The 12,029-nt window shown below is 50.7% G+C and overlaps 1 protein-coding gene across 5 annotated transcripts in view; it reads left to right on the forward strand.

The window, feature by feature from the left end:
* CBFA2T2 (CBFA2/RUNX1 partner transcriptional co-repressor 2) overlaps positions 1-5,895 on the forward strand; it is a 140,178-nt gene extending 134,283 nt beyond the window's left edge. For all 5 annotated transcript variants that reach the window (XM_046679088.1, XM_046679089.1, XM_046679090.1 and 2 more), the window contains one exon: positions 1,097-5,895. In XM_046679088.1, coding sequence (XP_046535044.1) covers positions 1,097-1,396 — 300 coding nt within the window. In that variant the 3' untranslated portion in view covers positions 1,397-5,895. The remainder of the gene's footprint in view (positions 1-1,096) is intronic.
* The last annotated feature ends 6,134 nt before the right edge of the window (positions 5,896-12,029 follow it).

The following is a 12,029-nucleotide window of genomic DNA, read 5'->3' on the forward strand; positions in this document are numbered from 1 at the left end:
AGCCTTACCCACTCCTGATAGCTTCACCTAGCAAAGTCATGGGGCTTTTTCTCTTATAAGTGGGTCCTGGAGACCTCAGGTGCAGAACACTCATGTGTCCCTAGTGGCGTCTTCAAGGGAGACTACAGGAAGGAGGGTACCAAGGGGCAGGTGCTGGGAGCTGTACTTGGTGGCAGCATTCTTCAGGATGCTGCTCTTCCTTCTTAGTTGATTGAGAGAAGTGAAGCATCATCTGTTCAAATACTGTTTCTAGTGCTTCTTTCATGGCACTACTTCTAGCTGTAACCAAGCATCACTTGGCTCATATCTTCTATCATAGAATTAGTGCATTCTCAGCTGGTGCACTTCAGACACCCTCCCAACCCCCCAGTCCCACGCTGCCGTGGTTTCTTCTTAAGCCCTAGCAATTCGTGCCCTCTCTGCAGGAAAGTGCAGAGAGTAGTAAGAAAATTCCCTGACCGAGACCTCCTGGGCCCTGAGTGCTGAGGTGTTGCAGGAGGCTCCCATACATGAACCAGGAGGATTTGCAAGATCCCAGCCCACCTGTGACGAGGCACATCACTGAAAGGAGAGTGGGCACAGAGGAAGTAGCACAACTACCCCCACTCCTTCTCGCCGGTCTTGGTCCCTTGGCAGGTGACTTTTTTAAAAGGTCAGGTGTTGTCAGTGAAAACAATCAAGATGAGAAAACACCTTTTTGACACGTATGTATTTGTGGTCTTAGAATAGATAGCTGTGGTGGGGGGACCCTGGGACAGAGCTTGGTTTGGTCACTGAGGATTAAAATAGGAGTGAAAATAATGAGTCGGTGCCTCCAGCAGGAGATGGGACTTCCACCTGCCCTGTGATGATGCTGTGGGTATTTTTACACACCCGTTGTCTCTCTGTCCCGTCAGCCCAGTAGGTAGTTTTCCTGTTTTGCAGATGAAGGAAACTCAGAAAGCAGATAGCAGGAGAGGCAGGACAAGCGCAGGTATATGTAGCCCAAGAACCCATGCTGTCCCCATACAGCCCCCTCTTCAACAGTGCAGGTGACGAGTCATGACAAGCCTGCCCCATGAGATCCAAGCAACTAACCACTGCCTGTGTCTTGCAGAACTGCTGGAACTGTGGCCGCAAAGCCAGTGAGACCTGCAGTGGCTGCAATATCGCACGATACTGCGGCTCTTTTTGCCAGCATAAGGACTGGGAGCGGCACCACCGCCTCTGTGGCCAGAACCTGCATGGCCAGAGTCCCCACAGCCAGAGCCGGCCACTGCTTCCTGGAGTGAGGGGCTCCTCGGCCCGGTCTGCCGACTGCAGTGTGCCGAGCCCGGCCCTGGACAAGACCTCGGCAACCACCTCGCGCTCCTCGACACCTGCCTCTGTGACAGCCATCGACACCAATGGACTCTGAGCTGCAGACTTACTTCACCTGATGACCTTGCAGCACAGCAGAGCACTGCACCGGGGGCTGGCTGTTTGAACCAGTGCAAGTGGCTGTTGGGTCATCAACAAGCAGTGAAGTGGAGGCAGGAAGAGTGCAAGCCCAGCAAACACTGCTCCACAACCCCTCTGGACACTTGCCCCAGTTTCCCTCTGTGGGAGCTAGTGTGCCATTCTCTCTGCACACAGGCAGCTGGCTGGAGCTGCCTCCTCCATGGCTTTCTGGTTTGTTCCTCTCCCAGCTCTTTTCCAGTGTAGACCACCAGCTCCCCTCCCTGCCTCTTGAGGCAGCAGACTGTCGAACGTGTCCAGCCAGGCTGGAGGCAGCTTACTCCATTGCACTGTCTGCTACTCCGTCGTCCTTCTGCAGCAGAGGCTTGGAGGCTGACAGCAGGCCGAGGGGGAGGCCCTCCTCTAACAGAGAGTGGCCCTCTCACCCCTGAACAGCTCCTTGAGCCCCATTTTCACCCTCAGCAGGTGCCACTCATTGGCCCCATGGAGACTTGGGCAGGCACAAAGCAGCACTCAGGACTCGCCCACTTGACCCTGCTGTTGAGACTTAAGATTCTCAGAAACCACAGGAAAGAAGTCACCACTTCAGTGAAAGCACCATAATAATAAAAAATAAATAAAACTTCCTCCAGGCATCACAGATCATTTTGGACAAGATTTTCCAACCTGGCTGGCTACATTAGTTTGGGACCCATTTTTTCCTCTCTTCTTTAAGTTTGCTTGTGCAGAAAATAGTTTCCAGCGCATGGATTGGTCTGAGGGAGAATGAGACTCAATTGTGGATAGTCTCTTCTCTCTGAGCATGTTGGCCAAACTTGTATCGTCGGATTATTGAATGGATCATTTACTGGAAATGCAGAAGCTTTTACCACCGCTTGGCTGTTGCACAGTCGTCTTGTTCTGTATCCTTTTATCTCAGACCACGCATGTCCAGATCACTGTGTGGATCTTCTTCCTGTGGTCTCTGTTTGGCGCCCTGTAAGCTGCAGTTGTCCCATAGGATGTGATGTGGTGTGGCTAGGACTTCCTCACCAGTCAAGGCCTGGTCACTTCTAAGCAGCCCTCTTGGACCTGAAAGAATTCTTCAAACCTCGTGGTTTCATGTCTTACATACTACGTCAGTTTACTGTCGGGCATACAATTTCACTTTCCCTTCTCTTGTGTTGTTTGATACCTGCCCTCTTTGAGCTAAGAGAAGTTTTGTGAAATGTCAGAACCTTTCTGAGAAAGCCTGACCAATTTTTCTTCCTGTCTTCAGAGAGTTTTCCAGCAGTTTACCTGGCTCTCCAAACATGACATCACTTATACCCCTTTGAAAATCTTAAGAACAGCTACACACATCCTTCCCTGCCATTCAGGTTTCCTTGGGAGCCCTAGGACCCTGACTCTCCCATTCTCCACCTCCAAGTCTGCAGCACCCAGTCGCCCCAAGGAACCAGTTGGGGTGAGTTGGTTGGCCCAGCTTTAGATGGCAACCTTCTGTGCACTGACCAGAGTGAAATAAAAGCTCCTGGTCCCGGAAAGGTAAAGGGATCAGCATAGGTAGCATTGTCCTTGCAAATAGGTGTATCTTACTTTAAGAACTTTAAATCCCTAATTTACCTTACCTAAGGATTTTCTGTCTTACAAAGAAACTCAGTACAAAGCACCTTTAAATTACCTGGATTTCCATGGCATAAAGTAAAGTAGACCTAGAGAAAGACTAACGGAATAATGTTACCTTATTGTGGAACTCCTTAAACTGCAGTCGCTGGGAGGTGTCCTGACTTTTGATGAAATTAGTACCCTGGACAGGACTTGCTTACATTTCCACAAGATGTGGGATGTCCCATGAAGAGTCGTGGAACCTGTTAATCAGTTATAGCAAGAGGGTGTCTCATGTGTCCACCAGGTCTGTCCTTGGCTCACTGTCTTTTCATCGGCACTTGAACACCTAGGTGGGTTCTTTAAATCTTCAGTGGCCACAAGACTAGCCAGAGTAGCACAGACCAACAAGATATAGTTCGTCAGGGCTCAATGTCTGTTTTCTACAGCTAACATTTAGGTTGTGTGTGCAGGTCCTAGCCTACCTTTGTGGGCTGTGGTTCCAGTGACAGCTTAGTTTTCAGAGTTTTTGTAATGCTATTGCATACTGCCTTGCTCATGTGCTACCCAGAGACCAAGCTGAAAACCTGGGCAGTATTCCAACTGTAGTTCAGTTCTCAGACCTTTTGCTGTGTTAATTTTAGTCAGTTACACACATAGGGCATCTGTCCAAGACTTCCTGTTTAGATGTGAAGAATCCCTTTCTCCAGCTGCCTCCTTTCTGAAATCCTCCAGCTTTCTGGTTAGGGGCGGGAGGAAGGGGGGTGGCTAGAGGAGCAGGGGTGAGTCCAGGTTTCCACTTGGTATCCAGTGTCTGCTGGCACTACCCCAACTACCAGTTTAGGGGCGCAGGTTCAGACTTCTCACTTTCATCTAGTTAGATTTAAAATATCTTAATATAATCAGGCTGCTTAGAGGACCAACTTTTATAGTTAATATTTAGGGGGACAAAAAGTCAAAGAGGACCTCAGAGTGGTGATACTAAGGGTGTTGTCAGGGCAGTGACAGGCTCTTCCATGTTATCGTAGAACCAAAAGCAGATGTGACACATGCCTACTCACCTGTCAGAACAAATCTGGAGGATGAAGCCAGTGCTCAGCATCACCCAGTGAGGGACACTGATGAGTGATGGAGCATCACTGTCCTCGGCCCAGTGAGGAGTTGTTGCAGGAAACAGAGAAGAGACCAAAAGTGGCCAAAATGGGAGTCGTCTCTAAATGTTCCAAGGGATACTTGGGGCTGGATCTTCATATCTTCAGTTGTCCTTTGTGTCCCCACTGCTGCACCGTGCCTGACTCCATCCAGTGGTGAAAACTGACATGGGAAGAAGTTGGTTAATTTTCCACCTGCTCAGGAATAGGCAGCCCACCTTATAAGGTGAGATCACTCCACTAAGGAGGGCCCCTGCAGCTCCAGGGGTGGGGCTCTAGCAGATCTGCTCAGGCACAGTCATGTGACTGAGGTCACAGAGTGAGTAGATCTTTTCTTGGACGGTGCTGAGTCATATATGTCTCTCGATGGATCTAAGTTTGGAAACAGGACACATCTACTCAGCACAGTCCATGTCTGGCATTGGCTGCAGTGTGCCCTGTGCTGTGTGGACCTCTTTTGCCCATCCAAGCCGGTTGGTCTACCAAGAGCCCCTCGCTTCTTGGTGTCTATGTGAGCATCTTCAGCTTCTAGACAGAAAATCTATACTTTACTTTGTATGGCCTTGTCCCAAAGTCAAATTGATCTCCAGTGCTGTCACCTGCTTGCAAAGGGTGTAGGCCTGGTTCTGGTTAGTTCCAGAAGATATCTCAGCAAGTGGATTTGAAGATTCAACAACACAATTGCAATTCTATGGTAGTGAATTCTTCAGAATGAAAGCATAAATAATGACCAGGTGGCCATTTGTCCTGGAAACTGTAGAAGGGATTATGGATTGAATAAATTGTTTAAAGTAGAACACATCTTAGGGGCTTTTTTCAGAACTAGTTTCCAGGCTCCTGGATCAGTAGATCAAGCCAACTTCCTTAGATTTTTTTTTTAGCTATTTCAGAGAACTGGGCAGTGGCATGTTTGAACCAAATGTAAGAAAAACCAGAGGAACCTGGACTGTTCCAGCATGGGCCGGACAGACAGCTGTTGGGGAGGAGTCCTGCCCGGGGTGGGGTGGGGAGCTGGGCGAGCTGCTGAATAGGGTCCTTCCAACTCTCAGTGTCTGTAGTTCTTGTGAAACCAAAATGTTGACTGCCTGCCTCTGCCCATGTGCATTGACGTGCTCATTTCCAAAGATGATGGTGCAGGTGAGCTTTTCCATCGTGAGCCAGGAGAAGGTTAGGAGGCCTGAGGGCAGACCTGGCATCCCGCCTTCCCCTCTACAGCCCCAGAGATGGCGCTTCCCCTGCAGACCCCACCTGGTCAGGCCCACAGCTGCCCAGTGGACACTCATTGATGCTTATACCAAATAGGGCATGTGCGGCTGGCAGGGACAGCCCTGTCCCTGCGCTGGAGTTGGCAGAGAAAAGCAGCAATAAGCATTAGGCGAATGGTTGAAAGTGCTGTTTGGCTAAGAGGCCTTCGGTCCACTTTCATGGCTTTCCAAGTTCCTGATGAGGCTGCAAAAGCTCCGTCCTAGAAGAAAGCCAATAATGTAAATAAGTGGAAAACTAAGCCTCCACCCGTGGTTTTTAAAGGTGAAGATGAATGAAACCACCCACAGGATGCAGTAGAGTCTGGTTTTTCTGTGCTTTGTCATTTTACTCTGATAGGAACTTTTGTTACTTAACTCTGTGCATAACTTATTTAATGTACTGTATAAATGAACCAAAACTGTTAAATATGTATTTAGTTTGTTCTACTTAAAGTAGTCAATAAAAAGGCTATATTCCTTTTCTGACTCAGGCTGGAATGGGACTAGGAGGGAAGGTGGTCACTGCAAGACATCCTGCTGACAGACTTCTGCGTCCCCTCCCCCACCTTCCCCAATCTTGGTGGGTGGGGAGGCTCCAGTGGTTCTTGCTGTGGCCTGAAGAGCACGTGGGATGAAAGCAAGAGGTACTGCTGAGGAGAAGGGTCCAGGTGCTGGACCTCTGGGAAGCCAGCAGGGCGGCCCGGGCGCAACCAGGCTGGCTGCTCATGCTGCTACTGGCCACCTCGTGGACCTGCAGTCCACCGCCAGCAACGCCTCACAGACCCTCTCACCTCCTTGTTAGTGTTCTTCTTTACTGTTAAGTGATCTTTTAATAAGGAAAATACAACCACAGAAAGTTTGAAAAATAGGGTAGTGAACTTGTAGGTACTTTCTTCTAATAACTCTTAAGTGTTTCCTTAAAAATTCTTAATATACCTGGACTTGTGAATATTCACTCATGTCCTTTTTACACTGATGTTAAATCGTAAGTTCACTGTTGCCTTCACATTTATTTGCTTAATGGTGGTACGATTACATCGAGGCCATAATTTTCTTAACTCTTCACCTCTTGTTGGACAGTTGGATTGCTTTCAAGTTTTCTCTCTCCAGCATAATGAAGTGAACATCTTCTTTCACAGGATTTATTTCTTTGGGATACTTTTCCAAAATGGGATTTCTAGGACTGAACATTTCTTGAATCCTCGAAGCTTGTGTTCAAACTGCTTTCCCTGAAAGCCTGCCAGCTTGCCGTGCCTCCAGTGGGCCCCCAGTAGTACTTTCTGTGGCTCTGAGGTGGTCTAACCAACTGTGACATGCCCCAGATTGATGCAGGCGCACCTCTGTGTGGAGTCTTGGACTGTCAGTGAAGTTTCCTAGCCAATGACCTGAGGCCTCACTTCCCAAAGCCCTGGCCCCAGCCTCATTCCTGTCACCTGAATACCCATCCCTGGCCCCTGCCCTTGACCTACTTCTGAGCAGCCTTGCCCGAGAGATTTGTGGGCACAACCAGCTTCACAGGCCCCCAAAATGCAAAGGGCAGGTTGGTTACTAGATCTCAGGCTGGGCTGTGGCCTTGTCCCCAGGAGGCAGGGTGGCTCAGCTCCAGGATCTTTCATGCAGACGGTGCCCGGCGCTGCAGTCCACCACCTGGAACAGTCACAGGATCTCAGCCTGACTGTTGGCCGAGCACGAAGACACATTGGTAGACAATCAGCCATCCACAGGCTGCCTTGGCTCTCACAAGAAGGTCCCAGGGACTCAAGTGATAACATAGTGAAATACTGTGTGCAATTTGCCATAGAGACGGCAGGCTGGAAGTGTTACCGTTACCATAAAAGACCCAGATGCTGGAGAAATTGTAGTGAATGCACTTTTGACTGCATTGCTGAGATCACAGATGAAAAAGTGCAGGAAATCCCCAAAGGCCAGGAAAACAATGAAGAGTAAACTGAAACCACAGAGATAGTGCAACACAAAAGAGGAATCCTGTGCTGCTTGGGGGCAAAAGAAATTCTAAGAAGTCAGTTTGAGGGATTAACTGCTTCTAGGGGGAATGTGAGACTAGGCTTTGAACCTATATAAAATGGAGACACAAAACCAGGACCTCTCCCTGAAGCCAGGTCACTCTGGCTTTGGCCTCGGCAATAAGACAGGCAGGGAGAATCGGCCAGTCTGCAGAGGGAGCTGCACAGAAACCTCTCTGCCCCTGCTTGAAGAAAGAAAATCTGACCGGAGGTTCCGTCCTCACGCCTGCCCTCTCCTGGGCTGAGGTTCAAATGTGCATTACTGCAGAGGTCAAAGATTCCCCGGTCTGAGAAATTAGGATGACTCTAGGTTTATAGTCTCTCCTGGTGTCTGGGAGAAGCAAAAATGCAAATCCTCTAGAGAAAAATGTCAATCATAATGTTACATATCAACTAATTATAAACTGTCTCCCCAAAATTACTAAAGATCCCAGGAAATGAGCCACTACGAGCAAGAGTCAGCAGGAACAGTGAACAATTGATTTAGACCCCTGGGAGTTCAGATGTTACTATCAGATACAGAATATAAAATAACTGAAACCTCTAAAGATGGTGCTGGAAAAGAGCAAAAAGAAAATGAACAAAAATAACTCGGCAGATTTGAAAAGAGAATCCTGGAAATGACAAGTAGTCACTGAAATAAGTACTCAATGCACTATTGAACAGCAAATTAGGCGAATCTGAAAATGAGTGAAGCATTACTATATGATTTCTTCTCATAGAAATGAGGAGATGTAAAATAGGAGACAGTTATTCCTTCTGGAAGATAGGTTGAGGGGAGAGCCCTTTCAAATTTTGTCAAGCTGGAGTCAGGAAGTCTACTGACACGTGTTTCTCAGTGTGAAGGGAAATAATTGGCCTGAGATGATGATAAAACTCAGAACAAACAAACATGCATCGCTCTAAACCCATCTTGCCCTTCTGTACTTGTTTCTGACTGCTGGAATTTCAGTGTCGTGATTTGAGGGTATCCTGTCCTCAGCCATCCTCCCTCCCAAGAGGGTTGGGGGAACCAACAACAAAACACCCCAGATTCCCTGGGATGGCTTCATTGCCTGGTGTCAGGTGCCCTCTTGTGGACAGAACCAGACTTGCTACCTCTGCCGCCTCCCTCCACAAGCCAGCGTCCTATCCAGAATGCACACCCCAGCAACTTTTGCCTTTCCCTTTGCACCCTTTTCTGAGGCTGCCTTCCTGCCCCGTGAGTTCAGCTAACATTCTCTGGGTGTCTCCCAGGGAGTTCCAGAAATGATCAGGATTCAGGTCTCCCCCACCTTCCGAGGGCTGGGCCCTGGATAGCCCATACCAGATCTACCCTCCATCTCGCGCTGTGCTCCCGTGGCTCTTCCTTGCTGCCCATCTGCGATCCTGCAGCCCCAGGGTGTGGTCTTGCTCCTTCCTTTGTTATAGCTGCCACTGTCCTCCAGCCTGGGCTGGTTTTCATTACCAGAGGATGCCCGAGATCTCCCTCAGTGCTGTTCACACTTGACAGCAAGTAGCTATTGGTGCCAAGGAGTAGATCCAGCTATGTGATCTGGAGCAAGGTACTCACTCGCTGCATTTCTGCTTTGTCGTAAATTGGGGATGCTAATGATGCCTACACCACTGGGTGGTTGTGAGGTGAAGTGTGATCATGTGGGAGTGGCCTCTAGCACAGGGCCCAGTACCCAGGAACCCCCTGTAAATAGGCTGCCGTCACAACTGGCTTCTGCCACCATGTGATTTCTGTGAGGATCTGTCTTTGTCCCAGCATCCTGCCTGGAGTCTGTCTTACTCAAGTAGTATTTGTTTTGAGAATAACTTCTTGAAGGCTCACCTACTTCTCAGTCCCTTTGTTTAGACCCATCAGAGGCTGTGGTAAGGGGACCTGGTGTGCGTGTTTCTGAAAGCTGGAGGGCAGTGGCAGCCAAGAAGACTGTTGCTGTCTCTCCAGCACCTGGCCTGGCACTGGGCCAGCCCCCAGGACAGGTCTGAATGTGTGCAGGTGAGTCACCGGTACAGGTAGGAGCAAAGTGAAGAGGCAGGTGCAGGGAGTGGGCAAAAGGGTGGGGATGGCAGCTGGCAGAAGGAGCCAGGTGCTCCCCCAGCTTCTGTAGTCTGCCTGCCCTTGACCTAGGTGCTGTCCCACCCTGGGACATTTCATTATCCCCAGCACCTGCCACAAAGCAAGGGCCCAGTGGCTGTTGAAATAAGCTGAAGAGCCACGAAGAGCAGGGTATTGAGGGCAAGGATTGGGAAAGGCTACCCAGACCTGACAGTTTTGACCTGCTACCTAAAGGCTAAGAAGGTGTTTCTGTGGTGGGTGGGAGAGGGGCGGAGAACAAAGGCCAAGGAAGGAGGTGACTGAGGTTGCAAATAGCCCAACTCAGCTGGAGTGTATTTTAGGGAGAGGAGACTGCACATACTGGGAGTTGGGGCTGATTACTAAAGGCCTTGAATGCCAAGTCAAGAAATCAAATTTGATCTTGATACTGAAGGCAGTGGGGTGCCATTGAAGGGTCTTAGCCAGAGGGGCATGGTCACCATGGCAATGTCTTAAAAGCCCCCTCTGGCTGTTCCTTTACAGGGAAAGGACTGTTAGGGGGTGGAGTGGAGACAGAAAACCTAATGAAGAGGCTTCCAGGCCAGAGATGATGATGGCCAAGACTTGGGGGGCACAGGGATGGCGCAATAGAGATGAAGGTGGGCTTGCAGGAGTTAAGTAGACACAATGTAAAGGCCTCTGTGCCCACATAGTCCCAGCTCAGAACTGTTCTCCCTGTGGCTATCACTCCAGCTTCCTGTCTGCAGTGCAGCCCCCACTCCTCACCACAGTGCCCTCCTGTCTGGCAACCTCCTGGCTCTGCATTATCTGCAGGAGGTCATTCAAACTCCATCTGGCCCGGCCCACCTGCAGCTCATGTCCAATCCCTCACCCTCCATGGTTCCACCTTCTGCTCCCCTCGTCTGCAGCATTTTCCCTGCCTATCTGCCCCTCACATCTGTCTGGAGATCCCTGCTCATCTTTCACAGCTCTAACCTCATGGCACCATCTGCAAGAGGCCTTCCCCAACCCTGCAGGACTGGCCACTCTCCCATCCACCTGCAGTTCACTCCCCAGCACCTTCAAGCCTTCAGCACGGGAGGGAGGACACAGCCTGTCTTATTTTTTTAAAAGGTGAGAACTTTCAGAACTCCATTGCAGAGTGAGGCAGGCAAGCTCTACGGAGGCACTCGAGAGGTGTCAGCTTGAGGATTTCAGCGTCTTTGCTCAAAGATGGCAATGGGAAGGTTTTTAGTTTTGAGAGTTTGCTGTTGCTGTTTTATGGAGGAAACGGAACAGAAGGAATTAGAACACAGGACAGAAAGCAGGATTGTTTCCTCCTGGAGGGGCTGCTTCTTTAACGAGGACAGACCCTGAAACCTCCTCAAGCCCGTCCAGAGCTGTGTATTCAGGTGCTGGCAGCACTTTCTGGGAACTGCCAGGAGTCTGGGAAGTGGGGTGGCAGGAGGGCAGCCAGGTATAGTGCTGGCCAAGGAGCCACCAGGGACCCCTGTGCTGGTTCTTTGGCCAAGGTGGCCAGGCCGGCAGGAACAGCTGTGTGTCCCAGCAAGTCTGATTTCCTGCAGGGGTCACCGGGGAGAAACCTCAGGCAAGACCCTGCCTGGACTCCCAGACTAGGATGTCCACCCTCAGCTGCCACCATCTGAGCTGCCTTCCCAGCCATGCCCCAGCCCCCAGCAAGGACCTGGCACCACCAGGGCACTCAGGACACTGGTGAAATGTCACTCAGCCCATTGGCCACTCACCCTCGCTTAAACCTACCACAGCTTCCTCAGGATGAAGTGCCTTCGAGGCCCTGCCACCTCCCCACCCCAGCCTCGGCCCACTCTCCCCCCATCCCAGCCTCAGCCTGCTGCTGGGCTTCCTTCAGCTCAGGGAGGCAAGCTTTCCTCCTGCTCCGAGCCTGAGCACGTTTCTTCTGCCTGAACACCCCTGACCCCAACATGCCGCCACGACAGGTCAGAGGCCATCCTGTGCTCTTGTGGTGCCATGTGCCTCCCCTTTAGACCCCTCATCCGTGTTGGTCACCTCCCTCCATGACCCCCAATCCCTTCCCCCTAGATGGCTGGAAGGAGGGTCCCCCAGTGGCTGGCCAGCTTGGCCACTACTCTCCTGGAAGTGCTCTGCAGCTCTACAGGGGGCACGGCTGGTGACAAGTCCAGCCTGGAAGGGGGTGAGGCAGGCTGGGGAGCTTCTGTCTGGGGACAGGATCCACACAGAATCCAGCGACACTGACTGGGACCCTGAGAAGGCTCTGTGCTCTGTCCTGGTTAGTATCAGACCCTCCTGTTGGCAAGGGGGCGGGGGTGGGGGGTGAAGCTAGAACCCCTGCGGACTTTGAAGGGCAGAAAGCAGAGACCCTGTCCACTATCTCTTTCCTAGACAAGACCCCAGGGCCTAGTGTGTGGAGTGGGAGAGTCCTGCCTAGGGGGACCCCAGGTCAGCCGTGACCAAGTGCCCACCATCTGCAGGTGTGGGAGCTGAGATGGGAGGCCACTGGTTTCTTAAGGAAGCTTTCCTGCCTTCAGTCTCTGCTCTGAGATGC

The sequence above is a fragment of the Equus quagga genome, chromosome 12, assembly GCF_021613505.1.
Source record: "Equus quagga isolate Etosha38 chromosome 12, UCLA_HA_Equagga_1.0, whole genome shotgun sequence".
NCBI lineage: Eukaryota > Metazoa > Chordata > Mammalia > Perissodactyla > Equidae > Equus > Equus quagga.